This window comes from Fulmarus glacialis, unplaced genomic scaffold (genome assembly GCF_000690835.1).
Source record: "Fulmarus glacialis isolate BGI_N327 unplaced genomic scaffold, ASM69083v1 scaffold17943, whole genome shotgun sequence".
Lineage (NCBI taxonomy): Eukaryota > Metazoa > Chordata > Aves > Procellariiformes > Procellariidae > Fulmarus > Fulmarus glacialis.
This window is the reverse complement of record NW_009205045.1, coordinates 1-11,367: the sequence shown is the minus strand read 5'-3', so window position 1 is coordinate 11,367 and position 11,367 is coordinate 1. Positions and strand designations below refer to the sequence as shown.

The window sequence follows — 11,367 nt, the reverse complement described above, 5'->3', positions numbered from 1 at the left end:
GGCCTGTTGGTGTGGTGTCAAAGAAGGTAACTGTGGCCTGGCAACAAGGGAACCAGAAAGTAAGACTCGGTCAGCTGCAGTGAGATCCAGCCACAGAACAGTGCCCAGGAGAGCAGCACCAAGGGGAGCATATAAGGCCACAAAGGGGTGGCCACCACAGGCCCCTTCCTTTCCTCAGCTGGAGGAGAAATCTCAGACTGCAAAGCCAGCATCCACTCGCAGCCAAACAACTCATGCTGTTCGCATGGTAAAAGGAAGGAGCCCTTCTGTGGCGAATGGCAGACAGCTACCAAGAGAGCAGTCACTCAGATCCCATACTGGCCCACCAGTAGCTAGTGAGACAACCCTCTAATCCTAGCCTCTAATCTTATCTTCTAATCTTCTAATCCTAACTCCAGCCTGAGGACCCAAGAAAGCCCAAACCCTAAGGAAAGTTAACTGGTATATACCAGCACCAGCCCTAAATCTTGCTTAATGGCTCCTTCCAATCTCATCTGAATCTGAGGTCATGGTCCTGCAAAAGCTACTATGATTCAATTGGCCCTCATCTTGGCTATATATCTAAGCTTAGTAAGTGAACACATGCAGGTGCCAGCCATAAAACACCTCTCCATGGAATGAAACAGGCCTTACAGAACACATTTTGAACCCTAGCTCATTGGCCCCTTATGCTGACTGTGGCGCAGCTCTTTTTGAATATAGTCCTAAGGAGAGCTGATCAGCTAATACTAGCAGAAACCCTAATCCACCTCCCAAACCCCTACTGCCAACTATGAGAAGAACTGCAGGGCAGAGTGACTTGCAGGAGCCCCAGCCTGCCCTGGACTTTCTGACCATTACCTTTAGAGCCCTCTGGAGCAGTCGGTTGTGAATGACAGTGGCAGCACGGATAGTGCCGTAAGCAAAGAGGAAGGCCCGAAGAATGGTGAAGAGGGAGTTGGCACCTGCAATGCTCCCATAAACTATCAGATAGAAATTCACATCCAGTGAACCATTGGAAGGGACTGGGGTGGTGTCCAGAGCTTGAACAGGGGAGCTGGAACACAGAAGGAGGAAGATTATGAATCTGCGAAGGTCCCCATGACAGTAAACTCACAGACAGGGCATGAGAACCCAGGAGCATACTCAAGGGGAAACCAGGATACTTCAACCTGATACTCCTGTAAGAGACCACCCCTTTGGCATGCTGGGAGAAATAGTCTGATTACTATGCAGCTAGGGGTCTTCCATCAGCCCCAGGCAGAAGCCCTTTGGGCACCTCATCAGGTCAGAGATTTCGATTCTCTTTCTTTGTCAAAGCAGCCACACAGACCCCTGCAGCGGGGTGGTCAGTTTATCCCTGCTCTCAACAAGGATCTTCACAGGGAATGCACTTAAGGGCGAAATGGGAGTGTGTTTCTAGCTTCCTTTGGCATTTCCTGACCAGCATTCACTTACACAAGCCCAACAACGGAGAAGAGAAGCAGCTCTGGGGAAGGCAGGGAAGCTGAGCAGACCATCACAGAGGTATTTGCTGTCTGGGATATGCTGGAGATCCAGTGTGACAGCCACCAATCTGAGATATTTCTGGATGCTACAGAGAAAGACAGACTGCATAAAGAGGGATTCAACCTTTGAATCAGCAAATATGAAGCCGAAAAGCTGCAGGGGAAGCTGCTGGACAACATTTGTTAATGTCTCACTGCCCAGTCTAGTCTTACCCTGCCTTCATTCTCCACTGTTAGTAGTAGAGCAAGAGCAAGGAACAGCCTTGAGCTGCAGCAGCAACAGTGCACTGCTAGAGGAGCAGACATGCAACTGCAGCAATGAGACAACAGATCCTGTTCCCACATGTGTCCCCTCCCAATTGTGCTACTTTAGTTTGGGGAAGAGAAAAGGGGTCTTCCTGCTACAGGGATAGTGATTAAACCCCTGGCCTCTTTTCTTCCCTGGACTCCACACAACCAGGGAACGAGAGGAGAGGAATGTCTAAAGAGAGATGTGCTGCTGGGCCACTGCCTCACCTTGCATCAGGAGCAGCGAGAAGAGGATGGATAATGCCAAGCAGCTGCCCACTGCCAGCCAATATGCCTTGTACACCTGGAAAGCCACTGCCCCTTCTTTCTTCTCTTCCTCCTTGTGGATGAGATGATTGTTTTGGGTTGATTCTTCTGCCTCTGTCTCTACGGCCTCTTCTTGGCCCTGTTCATCAGGGGCTGTGGGAATGGAGGCAAAAGCAAAGGTCACTGTGATGTAAGTCCCTCCTGCAGCTGCTCTTTGACTGAACAGAGCAAGTCAAGGCTATGAGGGAGGCTTTTCTTCCCTCCTCTCTCCCCTTTCAAGACAGGTGCACCAATCCTGGCAGACCTTCATCCAAACTGGACCACAAGTGGAACAACAGATTCAAATACTGCTCAAGACCAATACCCAACGATATGTGGGCCTTCTCTCCCTCTATGCACACACTACCCACAGATCAGCACTGCCACAGCAGAGCAAGGTGGTGGGAGCTCTGCTCTAAGGCCAGCAGCCATCAGGTACGGGTTCTGTCTGGGTGCTCAGCTGAGCTGTGCTGCCCCAGCCACCCTCAGGCTCGACAGATATAGACCTTTACCCTTCCACCTCTTGTCCGTATCCTTGAACTTGGGAAAGGCTTCCACGAGTGGCAGGATATCAGCTGGTGTGCCTGCGAAGAGAGACATGCAAGTGCTTCAGAGTCTGTGAGGAACAGACGCCAGCTACTCACTGCTTCTTGCTATGAAATGGCCCAGTTTCGTTCTCTCATAATATTCCCTATTTTCTCTCACAGCACCTGCACCCTTGAAGGCCCTCCTCCATACAACCTGCTATGGCCTTCTGCCTTATCAGCTCCCCACCTCTAGGGCTGTCCTGGTTTATCTGTGCATCTGCACATTCCCTTCCACCCCATCTTTGCCCACATGCACTGTCCTCAAGCTCTTTATCACTGGGTTCCTCAGTAGTTAATCCTACTCCCTTATGTCCGTCTTTGCTTAAGCCATTCCAAGACTGGCACACAGGCACAAATGAATGCCCGAGAAGACAGCCAGTATACCTGTCTTAACTATCCTGCCATTGTCTATCAACAACAAGGCATCGGCCTTCTCCAAAAACTCCGTCCTGTGGGTGCAAAGGATCCTGGTCTTGTGTTTGAGAACTCCAAGAATGCATTTCTGCATGAGATGGTTGGCTACGTCTGCATCAACAGCGGCAAGGGGATCATCAAGGAGGTAAAGCTCTTTCTCCTGAGAGGGAGACAAAAGACAAGGATACAGCTGCTGGCCCTGCCAGAGCAGACAGTACTGTAGAGAAAAGTGCAAGTGCCTCTGTGTGGCACACCGCCAGCACCTTTAGGCCAGCATGATGCGGTTTAAGACATGCTGCCAGAGCATATTGTATAGTTGGGTGCTTCCAGCTTCTTTAAATCTGACTTGGCACCGGCACAATCTGCCACAGCATGACTGCTTTGCTATTTACCTGGTAAACAGCTCTGGCAAGGGCTATTCGAGCCTTCTGTCCCCCACTGAGTGTCACACCATTTTCACCAACCTCTGTCTGGTCACCTGCTGGTAAAATCTGAAACATTCAAGAAAATCCATTTAGAAGGGACAGGAAACTACTGGGGACCGAAAACGAGAACACTGGGGTTCCTCTCCTGCCTCTGGCAGTAATTCCTTAAGGTGACACCTTATCAAAAATTAAACAATGCAACAGTCTATACACTGGTTCTGCAGACAACTGGCAAGCTTGGCATTTACGCAACTAAACTCTCTCGCACTCCAGAATAGGGTGGCCACATCTAAACTACCCATTGAGAGCAACTTCTGGTCTGAGATAACTCTGAAATTGCACCTGGGAATTTTCTGGGAGAGCAAGAGCTGTGCCTGCAGCTAAATCAAGCCAGGGCTTATCCAAACAGTTTAGCAGCAAAAACTACAGTGTTTCAGTAGCTGAAAACAGTTTCCTGTTGATTTGGTAGCATAGGCATAGTCTACTACTTCTCAGATAAGTATCTTGCCTTTACAGAGTATTCATAGCTCCTGCCAAAGCAAACAGGAGCTCCTAGTGCTTGGCACTTCAGAAAATCAGGCATCAGGTTATAAACTGGGAGGAGAAGGCAAGCTTCCTACTGTATATAACAGCCAGGTTTACTGGCTACTATAGCCATAAGCCTCAAGCCTAGAATATGTGTATTACTGATGGGAGGACCACAGGCTCAGCCCTTCCAGATCCCAAGGAAGTTCCTTCTGATCCAAAAAAGCATCAGCTGTGGATAGGTTCTGCCTGAAAAACCCTGCAGTCATCAGCTCTGCAAGAACATCTCCTTTCTCCAGGATCAAGAGCTTTGGCTCAGCAGCAGAAGAAACCATCCAAAGTGCTACCACAGTGACTTCACACCTTAAAGAACCGTGGGGCCAGGTATGGTCTGGGATTGGTAATCAGAGTAACGCTGTGTGATTGGGACATTGGAAAAGCAGTCCACAGCCTGAAAGAATGAGAACTGCTCCCAGTAAGGCTCAGGCTGGATGCAAAAGCTGGCCAAGAACACCCAGGCAGGTTTACAGTTTAGGCACTCACGTTTAGGTCCTCGGAGAGGGCACAGGCCTCTACCACCTCCTCGTACAACCTGGCATCATATTCCCGCCCAAAAAGGATGTTCTCACGGACAGTGGTAAACTGTATCCAAGGCTCCTGTGTGGCCAGACCAAATCCTTGCTTCAGGTCACAAACATACACTCGTCCACTTTGTCTGCAAGAACACCAGAAGTGGATGGAAAGGGCAAAAAAGGAGAACTGTTGGCAGATCAAAATAGCCTACAAATAGGGATAGCACTGGATAGTCCCTGCCTGCCATGGCATGGAGGGACCAGGCAGAAAGGAGTCTTTAGGTTACTTACTTAACAAGCTCTCCAGTGATGGCTGCAAGCAGAGAGCTTTTGCCAGAGCCGACCTTCCCAACAATTCCCAGGAGCATCCCCTGCAAAGGGAAATGAAAAGGAGCAACCTGATGTGCTAATACTGGGTGGCTTGTCCAGATTTCTTGAGCCACACGTAGCCTGTAAGAAAGCTGACTGCTGTCTTAAACAAGGACTATCTCACAGGTTCAGTAGTAGTACAGGGTGCAGTTGTTGGGTAAACCGACTCCTCATATGGCAGGACACAAGTTTGCGAGGAATGTTAACTCTGGAGCCCAGCTGTGTTCCCTGCCCAGTCCTCTCCTGCAGCAGTGGTGGAAAGCAGAGGGAGCTGGTTCATCTCTTGTCTGTAAGCCCCGCCTGGATCTCCTCTAGCACCCCGCAGCTCTGAGAGATGTGGTATGTGCCCCGTGCCCCTTGATCAAGAGAAGATTTTGATGCACAGCTCATAAGACCAGGAAAACATGAAAACATGCCACCCCTGCTCCATTATTTGGCTTCTCTAGTGCCATTCTTCTCTATTACCTCCTGCATCCTTGCTCACCTTTCTCACTGACAGGTTCTCAATTTGCAGTTGCAGAGTGTCTGTGGATGAGGGCTGCCTGGTGCTTTCCTCCTCAACTGGTGCCCATGAGAAGGCTGCACATCGCATTTCCACGGCAGTAGCAGTACCTGAAGGGCTATCTGCAAGAGAAAAGCAGCACAGCATTGCACTACTATAAGGCGGCCAGAAAATGAAAGGCACCTAGCATCACAAATACTATCAGCTTTGTTCCCAAATGGATGAGACTATGGACAGGGCACCACCATGATGCTCTTGACACAACCGCAGAATGAGACGCTTGCCTACTGACTTGCCCTTAAACTTACACCTCCCGCCTCCCTCCTCTAGCTCCCACCAGACACACATGGTTACCTGCCGGCTGTCAGGGAGACACTGTAAGGATAACCTGGTTTTATTATTGTTGAAGGTAAAAGAATGGCAGGAGCTGGCAAAAGGCAAGGAAGCAGATAAAGGGAGCTGAGATGGCTCAGGAGAGGGGCACCCACTCAAGCCTTTCTGCCAGGCAAAGCCAAGGTTGTTGATGGCTTCATTGTCAGAGGAGCTTTGGACAGAGGAGGGAGCAGCTTCTTCTAAAGGGACACTAACGGCAGGGCTCTGTGGGGACAAGCAATGGCCTACAGTTGGTAAAGAGGAATGTTATAGCCTTGTCTCCCCTTTTCCACAGAAATTAAATGCCTTCACTCTGCCTCTGACAACTGAATGTCTTGAATCATGGGATGACAGCCAGCTGCCCTCCAGTACTGCCCCTGGACCTCACACCTCAGCTTGCTCCTCTGAATGCCCCCTGCCCAGGGTCCCAAGCCCAGCAGCATCCTTTGCCATTACCTAAGGCATAATAAGTCTCCAGGTCCTGGTCCACGAGTTCAAGGAAACGCTGGATTCGATCCAGAGAAACTTTGGCTTCCAAGGTCCCATTCAAAACCCATGGGAAGCTGTTGAGGGGGAGAATGAGCATCCCAACAAGGGCCAATGCTGTGAACACCTGCATGGGTAAGGAAACAGCCATGAGTTGGAGGCAATACTTCCTCTTGTATCCTCTAAACAGCCTCACCAGTGAGAGCCTCAAGAGCTGTGGGGAGACACAGGCTGGGTTTGTTTCCCAAAGAAGATGCCTCTGGACTGCAGCCCCACTGTAGACTGTCCTCTGCATGAGACAAGGTTGGAGCTCTCCCTACTACCTACTCACCTTTGTGGCAGTGAGCTGGTGACCCAATAGGACATAGGTGATGAAGATGGCAATGGAGACAACAACAGGCAGTGCTGCCCACAGATACACACACACAGCATCCAAGTACTTGATGGCTCGTAACTTCTGCAGCTCTTTAGCCCGGCAGGCATTTATCCTGGTGCTGAAGTGCTTCTCCCAGGCATAAAACTTGATCACACGAATGCCACATAGGAACTCTGTCATTAGCTGCAGGCAAAGAGGAAAAGCACACAGAGCAACTGGTACCTGCCTAAAGCACCAAATGCCTGGCTCGGGCCAGGTTTGCAGTTGCCTCCTGCTAAGGGCCAGGCTAGAGATACCAGGAACCATTTACTGCTAACAAAGACATAAATTCAAGTGGCAGCTACTGGGAACTTTTTGCTCTCACTCATTCCACCGGCTTCCTCAGCCATCTGTGCTGTGTATGGCTCAGGAAAAGGCAAAATATTACACTACTTCCCAACTGAAGGATGTGCAACACGTGTGGAATTACTAGCTCCAGCCTGGATGCCATTTATCTACATTGGCCTGACAGTGCCTTGAGATAATACCACCTGACTTTCAGGCCTGGTGCTGCCATGACACAGCTAGTCTGTATCCAGAGCCTGGCTGATTCACATCCAGCAGCTCAGGTGTCTCGGGCAGCATGCTGCCCTCTCATTCCTGTTCTCAGGTCAGCATGTGCAGAGCAAGCCAAGATGTGCCTGTGCCTGACATTGAAGAAAACTAAAAAATGAGAGTTCACTCAGCAAGCCAGTCTTGCAATAGTTGGAGAAGGTCCAGCATACCCCATACAAGTAGATGCATCTTCTGTCAGGAAGAGAAATATTTTTAAAGCTCCCAACAGGTCTGCCATGGAGCTGACTTATGTTTCATGCTTCTAAAGCATGATGGAAATAGTGAGTGAAAATGCTGTCCCCTCACATTACAGATACAAGGCTAAAAGGTAGGAATCAAATGTTTGACATGTGGCAAGGAGAGAGATGGCACTGCAAATATGCAGAAAGCGGTGGAAAAGATGGCTGAGGGTGCCACACTGGAGTGATATAAAACCACTACGTCTGTAATCATTGCCTCTGTCCAGACTGCAAGCCACCTCACCATTGATAACATTACTGGAGTAATAGGATAGAAGCACCTCTAGAGGAAGCAATCAGGAGACCTACCTTAACTACTACACACAGAAAAGAAACCTGCAAGGGAACCTAAATTAGCCCAGGGGGCAAGACAAGCATTAGAGGTTCACTATCTTGTGGGTGGCAAAACTGCATCACCCTGAAACACTTTTGAACCAAGTGTGTGTGTGTGTGTGCCCCCTCTGGCATTTTTTCCAACATGTATGATTCAATCAATCTGCTTGGGATTGTGGCAAGCGGCAAAAAAGCCAACGTTCTAGGGACAAAATATAGCAACAAACTCAGAGAGCCACCAGTTGCCCCTCACCTTGACCCGTGTGTCCTTGTGTTTCAGCATCTCCTTGTTGTTCATCATGATGCGGTTGGCTATGACCTTGTTGATGGGCACAAGCAGGAGTGCCAGGGTCAAGCCTCCCAGAAAGGCAATGCCCACTTGCTGGTAGAGGAGGTAGAGGGTAATGGCAAACTGGAAAGGCAGGCTCCACACCTCGTGGAAGCTGAGGCAGAAGTTGACCAACCTACTGGTGTCCGTGCTCATGAAGTTGACAATTTCCCCCACGGTGAAGCGGGTAAGGCTGGTGCTGCTGACACTCAGAGCCTTGCGATAGATGGCAGAGATGATGGCAGCCCGCACCATCAGCGTCACCTTGTTCACCTCGTAGCTGAACTGGTTCCGCAAGAGAGCACCCAGGAAGGAACCAGCAAAGAGCCCGAGGGCATAGAGCACCCCATGGCTGAGGGGCTCCTGCCGTGACTCCATGAAGTTCACCAGCAGGTTCAGAAGCAGAGGACCCGAGAAACCCAGCAGGCTGCCGGCCAGCTTGAGAAGTCCAAGGGAGTAGAAACGAAGCCCAAAGGCCGCATGAAGGACTGAGAAGAGTCGCACAGCCTCCTGGGCACGGTGCAAGCTGTCCGGGGCATTGCTACTCCCATCGCCTCCAGCAATGATTGGGCTAGTAAGAGACACAGTCTCCTCCTCTACTTGGTGCAGAGCTGCCTTCTTCTGCCAGCAAGAGTAGAACCGATCACAGACCCTGGCAGCCTGGAGCTGGCGAGGAAGCACATAGACATCCTGTGGCTGGTTCAGCTTCTGCTGATAGCCACATTTCATAAGAGGGTTCATCCAAACATAAAAGAAGCGCGAGAGCCAGCTCTCACCATCTTCTGCCACTCTCTGCTGATCAGGCACTGGGATCCCTGGCTCTGAGATGACCTGGTCTTGTTGCCAGGAGCGATTGATGGAGAGGAAGTCTTGCCTGCCAGTGGTGGGTAAGAGGTAGCCGATCACATACACAAGCAGAGAGGCCAGCTGCAGACAGAGAATGGCAAACCTGGAGGAGGCAGCAGGGTGGACAGGGGACCAAGCTGTCCCGCTTTGGTAGTACCACACCAACGTGATGACGAAGGAAGGTAGCGGTAAGAGAATGAGGAGAGCCAGGGCCGCAGGGCCCCTGGTAGAGCCGTGAACGGACCTGAAGAGCATGAGAAGAGCGAGGCCATGTGTGAGCCATGTCACGGCGGCAATGCCATTTGCCAGCATTTCCAAGTACACAGGGCCCAGCTCCTGCTGAGAAATGGTGGCTGGGATGGTATCAGCAAGGAATAGGCCAGCAAGTACGAAGGAGGTGGCAATTCTGCATCCCCAGCCTGGCCTGCAAGGCACCCCGGAGATAGATCTAGAGGAGGAAAGAGCAGAGAAAAAATTTACAGTTGAAATTCCACACCTCTCAGTCAGTACTCTCTTTTCTTCCCCCCCGTTTCCTTCCTTCTATCTGTTCACTCTTATTTAACCTCCTAGATTCACCTCCCTAGATTTGTAACTTTTTCAGACTGTAGGCATTGCTAAACTAGATCAGGTCAACATAGCTCAGTATCTGATCAATATCAGAGATTCAGATGCCACCAAAGAATAGCATTTCTCTACAGAAATTTGTTTGCAAACTGATATATTTTGTGGTTAAATCAGACTCCAATCTTTGAGGAAAAACAACATATTTAACCTCTTTAACACAAATTCTGGATGATCAAATTCTGTGTCACATCTCTGATCCTTGATATCTCTTGTCTTTGTAATGCTGTGTATGTAAAGTCCATAATCTATTGCCCAACAAAATATTATCACTTGATTCATTATTGTTTGTGACCTTTCAGTATCAGTGAACGTTTACGAATTTCAGGAGAGGGTAAACAGAAGAACAATTTTTGGTTTGTCTGCACCGCTTATTACTTTATATACATCTTCCACGCCACCTTGGATTTATATTCTCTCCAGTTTTCCCAATCCCCATTCAGTGAAACTACTTTCTCTAATTTTATGCTCACTACCCTCTCTATTCTTTCTGGATTCCTTTCTGCAACGGAGGGACCAGAGCTGTACACAGTACTCTGAACTAGGACAGATGCTGACAAATATAATAGCACTATAATATTGTGTCCTTCTCTAATTACATATTCAGCACATTATATGGAGATCTAATTTCCAGCCTTTCCACCCCACCTCTAGTCCTGCATAATAATCAAGAGCTAGACAAGTTGTCATACCTTGGAGTGCCAAGGAAGCAGGCACTGACCATCGCGAGGATCACATGAGGAATCACATTTAATGTCAGCTGATTAAAGCAATGGCCAACGCTGCCATGAACCCACACAGGGAGTGGATCTTCTGGGCTGGACCCACACAAACCAGCCAGGATATTCTCCATCCTTTGCTGGGAATTCGATGTGAAAGACAGGAGCTCCTAGGGTAGAAGAAACAGCATGAGGTATAAAATGAAAAAGTACAGCCCCAGTCCAAGGCGGACTGTGATAAGAAATGAACATAGGGCTAGAAACAGCTTCCTGGGTCACACAGTCCAGGCTCTGCTATTGTAAACTTGCTATCGTATCATCTACTTTACAAAATGATCAAGCTCCAGCTTAAAATAAATTATGATGTTGTTTGTCCCCTTAAGTCACCCCAGGACCTCAATGCTCTGGGAATTTGAAGCTTTCTGCTTATTTCCAGGCTGACTTTTGCCCATGGTCAGTTTATCCTTCGAAACTAACATCAGGAAGCATTTGCCTTTCTATTGATTGCTCTGAAAAATATTCTGAGCTGCTTAAACACTAATCTCTTAATTATGTTTTCATCTTCAAAACAATTCCCACAACGGTACTCCTTTACACGGTGTGTAACATTACACACTCTCCGGATGGCAGGGGAGGATGCCGGTGTCCCTCCAGAAAAGCAGGCGGCACCTCCGAGCTACACCGCACAGAGGAACCAGCAGGACTCAGCCCTGGAGCGCTGAAACACACCTGGGAATTTTTTTACCACCCATCCCTTTGCCCCCCCCAGCCGGTCCCATCTCCAGCCTGGGACCGGCTGAGAGCCACAGGCTTGGCGCAGAGGAACAGGGCGCTCCAGCACCGGAGCCGGGGAACCGGGCCCTGTCATGGCGGCCCTCCCGGCCTGCGCGGGTATAGCCCTCGGTGCGGGGCTAAGGCCCAGCCTGGCGATCGCCTCGCTGCGCCAAGGGGCAGGCGGAGAGGCCGGCACGTGGCCTG

The 11,367-nt window shown here is 49.7% G+C and overlaps 1 protein-coding gene across 1 annotated transcript in view; it reads right to left on the bottom strand.

Moving 5' to 3' along the window:
• ABCC10 (ATP-binding cassette, sub-family C (CFTR/MRP), member 10) overlaps positions 1-10,523 on the bottom strand; it is a 16,404-nt gene extending 5,881 nt beyond the window's left edge. The window contains 15 exon segments of the mRNA XM_009575245.1: positions 3-37; positions 841-1,036; positions 1,438-1,573; positions 2,004-2,195; positions 2,588-2,665; positions 3,053-3,242; positions 3,475-3,573; positions 4,576-4,747; positions 4,896-4,975; positions 5,458-5,597; positions 6,304-6,460; positions 6,665-6,892; positions 8,129-8,713; positions 8,804-9,497; positions 10,363-10,523. Of these exon segments, the coding sequence (XP_009573540.1) occupies positions 3-37; positions 841-1,036; positions 1,438-1,573; positions 2,004-2,195; positions 2,588-2,665; positions 3,053-3,242; positions 3,475-3,573; positions 4,576-4,747; positions 4,896-4,975; positions 5,458-5,597; positions 6,304-6,460; positions 6,665-6,892; positions 8,129-8,713; positions 8,804-9,497; positions 10,363-10,523 (3,143 nt within the window).
• Between the last annotated feature and the right edge of the window lie 844 nt (positions 10,524-11,367).